A 10,558-nucleotide genomic window follows, 5' to 3' on the forward strand; every position below is an offset into this window, starting at 1 on the left:
GGCCAGGTTTTTTTTTCTTCGAGACAGGGTTTCTCTGTAGCCCTGGCTGTCCTGGAACTCACTCTGTAGGCCAGGCTGGCCTCAAACTCAGAAATCAGCCTGCCTCTGCCTCCCAAGTGCTGGGATTAAAGGTGTGCGCCACCACTGCCCGGCTAAATCCCTACATGCTTACAGCTACTGGCCTGGGCTTTTGTACTACTAGTTCATTCAGAGTTTTGATTGATGTTCATTAACTGAGTGATGATATCCTCATGCATGTGTTTTTGAAGCAGTCTCCTCCCCTCCCCACTCCCCTTGGCTCTTTTCAATACATCAAACGTTGCCAGATCCTGAACTAACTCTGTTACCTTTCTCTGTGGTTTTCATGTCATTTCTCTATACACTTAACCTTGAAAAGCTGAGGTGTTGTTTCTTTTTTACTTTCTCCCACATTCACGGTCACCAGATCCTCTTGGTTCTGAGTCCTGCCATCCTCACACCTTCACTGATCATGTCAGGCTCTTCACAGGCCTATCCAGTCTCAGCATATACTGATGAGTAACTCTGTGCATAACAGTAAGCCAGATGCAGTGAGGAGACAGAGACAAACTAATGAAGCAGTGGACAGAGAAGGAGACGTTATGTGCTTTGAAAAGACTCTGAAGAGGAGATTCAGGCCCAAAGAACAGGTTCAGGGCCCCAGGTTGAACATGTAGGGTGAGGCACAGAGTGGACATTGTCTTATCCTAACCTGGTTTAAAAAAAACCAAAACACCAAAGTATCTCCTACCACTTGCTGTCTTCAGAGTGCTGGCTGCAGTTGCATCCATTTCTCTGTAGAGGCTGTGAAGGAGATGGGCAGCGCATACTGGGATACAAAGAGGAAGCAGACAAACCTGAGGGCTTCCTTCTTGAGCTCCAAGTGGATGGTGGAGAGAAGCTGTTAGATGAGTGACAAGCTCTGCTGGCCTGTTAAATCAAAATATAATGTTCTCTGAAATGCTGCCACTCTTTCTATGTGTTTTCCCTGCTAAACTGAGGTTTTCAGGGAAAGAGTCTGTGCCCATTTCATCCCAGCCAGGCACTATGTTTAGCATAGAAAGTGTCAGACACTAGAGTCAGTAAACAGTGCTTCTCTTATGCATTTTCTTGTCAGGTTGTTCTTGATAGATTGTCATCTGTCTGGGCACAGATATCCTCTGGAGGGCCACTGTTGACATTGGGTGTATGTACCTGCCCATAAGCAGAAATGCATGGGAGAGTGGAAGAGTGTAGTAATGTTTGAGTAGGAGAGAACTAACTGTCTGTCTGCAGAGGGCCCCTCCCATCTGCTTTCATCTGCACGTCTGTGGGCTTCTGCACCAGAGCCATGTACCTTCTTGGAGCGCATTGTATCTGTGTCCCATCCCTGAATACCTGCAACTGCTGAACCAGAGGCACTAGTGAGAGTTTGTACTGACTTTAAAGAGACCATGCTAAAAGACAGTACTGGAGCTGCCCTCTGTTGGATTGTCAGGGTTCCAGCAGCCTGAATATAGTATGTTTCTCTCAGAGTGCTGTATCTGCAGAAAAGGAGGGTCTTATCAAGTGTGTAAGCTATTATAGACATTTCTAACAAAATATACAAGCCCTTATTTCTTTTAAATGTTTTTATGTGTGCATGTATATGTGCATAATATGGTTCTCTTCTTCCATAATGGAACTCAGGGGCCCTAAATTCAGATTCAGGTTTGTCACAACAAGCCCTTCCACTGTTGAGCTGCCTCACTGATCCAGGCCACCATATAATCTCTGGCATCCAAAAACAATTCCTGTCCAAGTTTCTGTGGAAGCTTCTGGAGACATCCACCGTGTTCTTGTGGTGAACTGGGCAGCATTTGTGGCCTGCACTCTTCCCTGTGAGCAGATAGACTCTGAAAGTTGACCAGTTCTATTCATAGTACTGTTTGAATTATTTTCCACTAGATCACAGGAACTGTTCTTAGAAGACTTAGGTCTCCAGAACATTGTATTGTGATTTAAACAGGCCAACAGAGCTTGTCACTCATCTAACAGCTTCTCTTCACCACTTGGAGCTCAATTGAAGTAGCTCCTATTAGCTGCTACTGTTATCCACTGAGTCATTTACCAATTGCTTGGGTGGGTCAGAGGTCTCTTGTCAGATCATGGTCCTGTACAGGATAATTTTGAGGACAACAGCTCCTGCCTGAGGTCACATGCTCTCTTGAATGCAAATGCTCCTTGTTCTACTGTGTCCCCTCTATTGTCCCCAGCTCAAGATTGTGGCCTTACTTAGGTGGTCTGTGCATGCAAATCGCTACTGTAATTGCTAATGAACTCATTCTTTTGCCAGAATGCTGGCAGCCAGGGCTGCTAGAGCTGCAGTCTGATGAGAAACGTTGTTTTCCTTCTGAGCACTGTTTAAAAATAGTGACTAGGCTTCTTATTATTGTATGAACAGTATTGTACTAAAAAGGGGACTTTTTATAGTTTAAAATGTGGAAGCCCTGTCTACATAAAGCCTACTCTGTGTTCTTCTCACACAGTGGACCCAGTCAGTCCTGATGAAAGAAAACCAATGAGGGAACTAAGGAATAGTAGCAAAGGGCTGCTTGCCAGAGAATAGCCTACTGTGACAGCTTTACCCCTCCCTTACAGGCTTCTAGGGAGAAAGGTCTCTGCACTGAAAGCCTTAGGCATTTTCTGACAACATGAGCCTTGAGCTATCTGACTGGCCCAGACTACCTTATAAACTCTGGCGTCCTAAAAAAAAAAAAAAAAAAAAAAATCGTGTCCAACTTTCTATGAAAGCTTCTGAAGATATCCATGATGTCCCCTTGTGAACTGGTCAGCATTTGTAGGCTGCACTCTTCCCTACTTGTGAGCACATAGACTCTGTTACCTGGAAGTTGACCAGTTCTATTCATAGTACTGTCCAAAATTTTTTGTTTGGCCATATTTTAAGCAGTTTGTTGCTGCATCCCTTGATCCTGATTCAATGCCCTACAGGTAGAAGCAGCAAATGAAAACAGTGTTAGACCTCAAACTGCACAGCAGATCCCCTTCCAGCCATAAGAAGCCACTCTGACCAGTCCACATGGCTCTGAACAACAACAACAACAAAAAAGTAGAGCCTTAGCCAGAAAACTAAGAAGGGGCACACAAAATAGCTCAGTGGATAAAGGCACTTGATAACAAGTCTGACAAGCTGACCTTGATCCCTGAGAACCCACATGGTTTAAGGAGAGAATTAGCTCTCTCAAGCTCTTTTCTGACCTCCTCTCACACACCATAGTATGTGCATATGCACATGTACACTCACACATACACGCTAAATAAATATGTAGTTAAAGTTACTTAATATTTACAAAGATAGAAATATTTATAAAGATAGAGATCATTTAAGATCACCTAAAGATTGACGCTGTGGGTAAGCATAAGCTTTGGTAGAGCACATGTTCATGAGCCTCAGTTACATTATCAACACCAAAAAAGAAACGGTGGGCTTATCATCACAGATCCAAGAAGTTACCACTTGGGAACACAGACAGCACAATGACACTGAGATGATGCTGAGTACAGGCAAGAAGACCAGCTGGAAGCTGGTGCTTAGGACTTGGGGCTGCATTATCTGAAAGTTGGGTATAAAGTGGTGACTTAAGTCCAAAAATATGTCAGTAACATATACATATTAATCAAATTATTTTGGCCTTTGTTTTAATCTTCAGAAACCTGATGTGAGGCTCTCTCGAGGCAGCATCGACAGGGAGGACGGGAGTTTTCAGGGTCTGGTAAGCATCTGCCTGCACTGTTCCTAGAGCTGGTCTCAAATTCTGTATTGGAGCCCTCCACATTTTATTGAAAGACATCAAGGCATACTGACATTCGTGATATGGGATAGAATGGCCTTTCTGTAAAACACAAGAATGTTATCTAAGACTGTCAAAATACATCATGTTCCAGATTTTCAGAGATGCAGATCACTGTCCTGTTACTGATACAGATTTTTAGTAGTAAAGCTGTACTCTGTCTACTGTGAGGATTAGAGTAACAGCTATACACAGTTGTTGAAGATAAACTTAAACTTCTCACCTCCAACTCCTCGGATGACACAATGCTGGGCATGATTACAAATTTTTCCCATAGTCATTTAAAACTTGTTCAAGCAAGATTTCTGTCTTCTGGGTTTTAGGACAGAAATACCTAAATTGTCTTTCAACAGCTAACCCATAAAACAGAATCCATGCAACTGCCTGTATGTTCTGTTCTATACATGTATACCTTGTTAGATGATTCCAGAATGCTCTGAGAACAGGTACTTTCATATTGTGTGTGAGTTTTACAGCTGGGCCTATGAGTACAGCACAACCCACAGACACAGTTGTTAAAAGTCTGTTCACCTTGACATGTTTTGGGGGCTCCTCTCATACAGGCTACCTGGATGTTCCCCAGGCAAAATGTTGGATTTCCTCCATGTGTGCTTCGTGTGTCCATTGTCTCTTTTCACTTTGCTGTCATCCCGTAGGGCAAGGATCTCTTTTTATACCCACAGCAAGAGTAGAACAGGGGCTCGGTAATTGTCCTAGCATTTAGTAAGTGAAATTCAAAGCACCATGCAAAAGCGAGTTCTTGAAGAACCATTCTTCACACCCTGTTCCCTGTGATGTGATGCTCTGCTTTACATGCAGGAGGTCCTGGGTTGGTTCCCCTGAAAAAAACAAAAAAAATTAAAGGGTTTTTCTGGGATGGAGAGATGGCCCAACAGTTAGGAACACTGGCTGCTCTTCCATGGGTCCTGAGTTCAATCCCCAGTGACCACATGGTGGCTCACAGCCATCTGTAATGGGATCCAATGCCACCTTCTGGTATGTCCAAAGATAGCTACAGTTTACTCATATACATTAAATAAAATATTTTTTAAAAAGAAAAAAAATAGAGGTTTTTTTCCAGGTGTGGTGACACATACCTCTAGTCTCAGATACACTTGGACTTCAAAACTTTTTAGTACTTACTTTAAACCAAAAAAAAAAAAAAAAAAAAAAAATGCTGAGGCAGTTAAGTTTAGGAGTTCCTGGGCAACATAGCAGAATCTATCTTAAAAAACCAACTGTGTTAGTTACTTTTTTGTGTTAAAACACCATGACCAAGGCAATTTATGGAAAAAAAAGTTTATTTAGGGCTTATGGTTGCAGAGGGTTAGAGTCCACGATAAAACAGCCTAGTGACAGGTAGAGATACTACCTCCAGTGACACTCTTCTTTCAGCAAGGCCTAAATCTTCCACAAATGGTGCCACCCGCTGGAACCCAAGCATTCAAGCAACCACACTAACAATTTAAGTCATTTAAATATTCAATAAATGATTTTTTGAAAAATTAAGGAAGTAGCATGTTTTAAAAAAACCCAACAAATTCTGAGGTGGGGTGAGAAACAGTTTTGAGGGAAGGACAAGGATTAATCTTGGGTAGAAGAGATTTTGTTTTTGTTTTTGTTGTCTTTTTTTGTTTTTTGGAGAGGACATCTCTCTAAGCTATCCTACACTTACCTCAAACTAGTCGTGTAGCCAAGAATGACCTTAGATTTCTGATCTTTCTGCCTCCACCTGCTAAGTGCTTTGATTATAGGCATGTGTCACCAAGGTTGATATGATAGTATGGTATGCTACCAACTGAGCTATGTCCCTAGTTATGAAATAGTCTTAATTGTGCTCATTAAAAATAAGGCAGCATGCATGTGTGTGTATATGTATGTGTGAACATATATGTACATATGTGTATATATAGCCTAATAAGAGCTTCGGCTTGAGTAGAATGTTGTTGTTCTCCAGTGACAGACATCCAATCCAAACCCTCACACAGACCAGCCAGGTGTTGTCTGGCTGTACCCCCAGCAAATAGATAAAATCAGGGACAGTTTTAGAAGTTGGATGTGGTGACATGTAGTGACAATTCTGGGATTTTGGTTTCTTTAAAAAAAAAAAAAAAAGAAAAAGAAAAGAAATATTATAAGAATGTGCTTTTGTTTTAATCACAGATATAGGGATTACATAGTCTATAGCAGCTGACTATGATTTGCCTTCTGCTCTAGCAGAGGCATGTTTTGTCAACTGGAGATACTTTCGGTGATTATGTGACATTGGGAATTCTGGGAACTTTTCATAGGGCATATAAGTGCTAAGGCCCCAAGAAGCAAGGTTGGTTGGTGGTGGTTATTCATGGGGGGGTTGGTGGTACCTTATTAGCAGTCATGGTCAAGGAAGAAACAAAAAGAAATAAATTGGATTCAGGGATCTCTCTGTCCCTACTATCCTTCTTTCTCTCCTATCTAGTGCTAGGAGGTGAAACCAGTGAATAAAGGGTGAAAAAAAAAAAAAAGAACCCACAAAGTATCAATGGCCAACTACAATGGCATGTACCTGTTATTCTAGGTCTTGGGAGGTAGAGATAGGAGGGTCACGTTTAAAACAGCCTAGACTATATAGAAAGACCTTGCTATCACAGATAAAAGCATACATTTACCCAGTTTTAGGCAGTACAGGTGAAGAAGGGATTGTCTTGGGTAGAACTGTCTTTTAATCCATCCATGGACTTAGCAAGGTGGTGCTGGCACTTGACTCAATCCCAGCACTCAGGAGGTAGAGGCAGGTAGATCTCTTGAGTTCGAGACTAGTCTGGTCTACAGAGCAAATTTCAGGACAACCAGTACTACGAAGAGATAGGAGGTGAAACCTCAAGCAAAATAAAAAGATTCAGGACTATCTGTGAATTGGATTTCCTGACTGGCCTGTGCAGTGGCCTAGATAACACTGTCCTCACAACACAGTGCCTCAGGGTCAATGACTCTGGGTGCCTCTGGGACATACAGCAACCAGTATGACCTAGTGCTCTCCTATTATAATTGTTCTGACTATATCCTTACCGTGATCTAAATGATAAGCTAGAGGAGAGATGGATCCCAAGCAGCCAGCAGGATGAGCACACACTATGGAAGGCCTGTGAACTGTGAGAACTTGAGACCACTGTGTTCAATCCTAGGGTTTCTGTTTGCAGTGATAAAACACCATGACCAAAATCAAGTTGGGAAGGAAAGGGTTCATTTGGCTTACACTTCCATGTTGCTGTTGATCATCGAAGGAAGTCAGAATAGAAACTCAAAACAGGGCAAGAACCTGGAAACAGGAGTTAATCTCGAGGCCATTGAGGGATGTTGCTTGCAGGCTTGCTTCCTTTGGCTTGTTCGGCCTGCTTTCTTATAGAACTCAGGCTCACCAACCCAGGGAATGGACTGGGCTCTTCCCTATCAATCTAATTAAGAAAATTGCTTGCAGTTGGATCTTATGGAGGCATTTCCTCAGTTGAGGGTTCCTCCTTTCAGATAACTCTAGTTTGTGTGTCAAGTTGACATAGACTAGCTGCACACTCAGATACATTGGTTACTTTCCTAATCACACCCAACTGAGGCTGTCAGGCATCTGGAGACTCCAGAAGAGAATTCAAGATAAAGAAGAATAGGGAAAGGGGAAGTGGACTGTTACATCTGGCACAGAGCAGTAGACTGAACTTTTCTTCTCCCACAGACTGGAAACCAACACATCTATCAGCCTGTGGGGAAACCAGGTAAGTGAGGAAATACATTGTGTGAGGAAGTACCTATGATTGGGTAGGGGTACGATTTAAGTGGAAATGCCCTGTTATGTTCACAGTTTTTCTCTGCACACAAGTGTGGTATTCACCACATGAGATCTGTACCTAGAGTACTAGAAAGCTGAACTTATAGAAGCTTCTTCTTAGAACATGAGCCTCCATATGCTGTATGAATCAATGCTGGTAGTGACAGGGCTGGAAGTCTGCTCACTAGTGTGTAATGGAATCCTTTTGAATTTCCAGATCCTGCAGCTCCACCAAAGAAACCACCTCGCCCTGGAGCACCTGGCCACCTAAGCAACCTGTCCAGCATCAGCAGCCCTGCGGACAGCTACAATGAGGGTGTCAAGGTAGGTATCTATGCCTGTGCAATATAATCTGTTCCTGGTTGGTGGAGTCACTGAGTCCTCAGCTCATGTTGTGGTTAGAGATGTTGACAAGAAGAATGTAGGAAAACCCAGGATTTAGGGTCCTGTGTTCTGAACCTCTTAAGATTGAGAAAAGTTTTGATTGTACCCTTTCCTGAATGGACTCTCTAAGCATGCTAGACTTGAGGAACTTTATGCCAACACCCCCTAGCCAGATAGGAATTAGTGAGGTGCATCTTGTTTTAAACATTAAGTCAGGAAGCCGTCGATATGTGGGGACTCACTGTTACCTGCACATAATTGTAAATATGGCTTTGTGTAAAGTGCATTTTCCTCCGCTCACAACTGTGTTCATAAAAGGTCTGCTGGAGCCGTCCTCAAACTAGGGCAGCCTTTGACTTACACATTCCAGCAAGCTTCCTCTTGGATGATTTCTCAGTATTCCTCCCTAGGGCTATGTCACCGTCTAGCTCTCCTGAATCTCTTTGTCCCAAGGACAGAAAGGAAGTATCTACCTCTCTTGCCACTCCCCACCCCTATCCAATACTTAAAGCTGGGACCACTATTTCCCACTCAAAATAACAGGCTACCTCTCCTTGTGTCCTGTTTTTCAATCTGTCACACATTATTTTTCATTTTAATAGCTCTAGAATACAGATGAAATTTATTTCTTAGTGGCTTATGTCTTTGGGTTTTGTTTGTTTGTTTGTTTGCTTGCTTTTTAGTGAGGGGCTAAGGGGTAGGTCATTTAGTAAGGGCACACAACCATGAGGACCTGAGTTCAGTCTCCAGAACTTATGTCAAAGAATTAGGTGTGGTAACACATACCCAAAATCTCAGCAGTGGGGAAGCAGAAACAGTCAGATCCGGGGGCTTCACTGGCCATCTACACCAGTACAATCAGTAACTTAAGTCCCAATAAAAGACACTTCTAAAACAAGATAGATGGACATGGTGCCATGCAGCTTTAATTCCGGTACTCTGGAGTCAGAGGCAGCAGATCTCTGATTACAACCTAGTTTACAAAGTGAGTTCTAGGCCAGCCAAACTGTAAAGGGATCCAACTAGCTGGGTGGTGGTGGCGCACGCCTTTAATCCCAGCACTTGGGAGGCAGAGGCAGGCAGATTTCTGAGTTCAAGAGTTCGAGGCTAGCCTGGTCTACAGAGTGAGTTCCAGGACAGCCAGGGCTACACAGAGAAACCCTGTCTCGAAAAACCAAAACCCAAAAAAAAAAAAAAAAAGGATCCAACTGTCTCAAAACAAGATGGGTGGGACCTGAGGAGCCACAGCTAAATTGACCTCTGGCTTCTATGCATGTGAGTGCAGTCATGCAAACATACAAAATGATGCATCCTTGATGTAGACTCAGGAAATAGACAGGAAGATGGCGTTCAAAGCCAACCTGGGCTCTGTCACATGACTCTGTCTTTAAAAAAAAAAAAGTGCAGGGTGTAATGGATGGCATCTTAAATCTGGTGTGCATGGATATTTATTTAGTGCTGCCTCTGCAACTTGTAGTGACAGACTTCCATATTTTTTATTCTTGCCATCAGCCTCACAAGGTTGGTAGTGGTCACATTTTTTTATATTAGATAACCATAGTTTACAGAAGTGAAACAGTTTATTCATGGTCACTTAGAGCCAGTGGTTGAAGCAGAATGTCATTGTCCAAGGACCCTGAAATGCACACTGAAAGTGGCCCCTTCTAGAATGAGGAGAGTGATGTGATGTCACCATGAGATCATCTCAGAGCACACAGCTTCACCATGCTCAGTACAAGTTGGTCTGTGGCTCTGAGGGCATCATTGCCATGTGCATTCATAAGGTAACAAGAGCATCAGGGATCCACTGTGGCACAGATTAGCATACAATAAGTTATGTTGAGTAAACACAGTTGGACTAGGGTACCCTGCCAAGGAGATTGGGCCTAACATACTTAGTAGCTGTTGTCAGCTTCATCAATCCAGGTAGCTTCTCATTAACTCTGTCAGCAACACTTGGTATTCTTGGAGAAGAAACAGGCAAAGACATAACTCTTCCTAATATTGAGTCTTTAAATTTGAAAAGAGAAAAGAAAAGTTAGAGCAGTGAACTGTTTTCAAAAGCCGCGAGAGCAGACCTGTGAACTGTCTTGTGTTTAATGAACAGTTGGTCTGAAATCCTGACACTTTCCCTCTTACTCTGTAGTTCATGATCAGAGTGACATCATGAATGTGTACCTGAGGATACCCTTAATATTTGATATTACATGAGGAGAAATCTTGTGAGTGAAATAGGCTTACTTCATCTAGGTAAAGTTCATAGATAGATAGATAGATAGATAGATAGATAGACTGACTGACTGACTGACTTCATTATCTGGTTAGTACAGGTAGTTAAATCCATCCTAAAAGAACAATATTGTTTTTGGTTTTGGTTTTGGTTTTGGTTTTTTGGTTTTTTGAGACAGGGTTTCTCTGTGTAGCCCTGGCTGTCCTGGAACTCACTCTGTAGACCAGGCTGGCCTCGAACTCAAAATTCCACCTGCCTCTGCCTCCCAAGTGCTGGGATTAAAGGCGTGCGCCACCA

The 10,558-nt window shown here is 42.7% G+C and overlaps 1 protein-coding gene across 9 annotated transcripts in view; it reads left to right on the forward strand.

The window, feature by feature from the left end:
* Positions 1-10,558, forward strand: part of Ptk2 (protein tyrosine kinase 2) — a 177,820-nt gene that overhangs the window by 156,807 nt on the left and 10,455 nt on the right. For 7 of the 9 annotated variants that reach the window (XM_028773232.1, XM_028773233.1, XM_028773236.1 and 4 more), the window contains 3 exons: positions 3,708-3,770; positions 7,555-7,594; positions 7,865-7,971. In XM_028773232.1, the coding sequence (XP_028629065.1) occupies positions 3,708-3,770; positions 7,555-7,594; positions 7,865-7,971 (210 nt within the window). The remainder of the gene's footprint in view (positions 1-3,707; positions 3,771-7,554; positions 7,595-7,864; positions 7,972-10,558) is intronic. The other 2 variants (XM_028773234.1, XM_028773235.1) reach the window with 1 other exon arrangement.

Source organism: Grammomys surdaster, unplaced genomic scaffold (genome assembly GCF_004785775.1).
Source record: "Grammomys surdaster isolate TR1022 unplaced genomic scaffold, NIH_TR_1.0 224, whole genome shotgun sequence".
NCBI lineage: Eukaryota > Metazoa > Chordata > Mammalia > Rodentia > Muridae > Grammomys > Grammomys surdaster.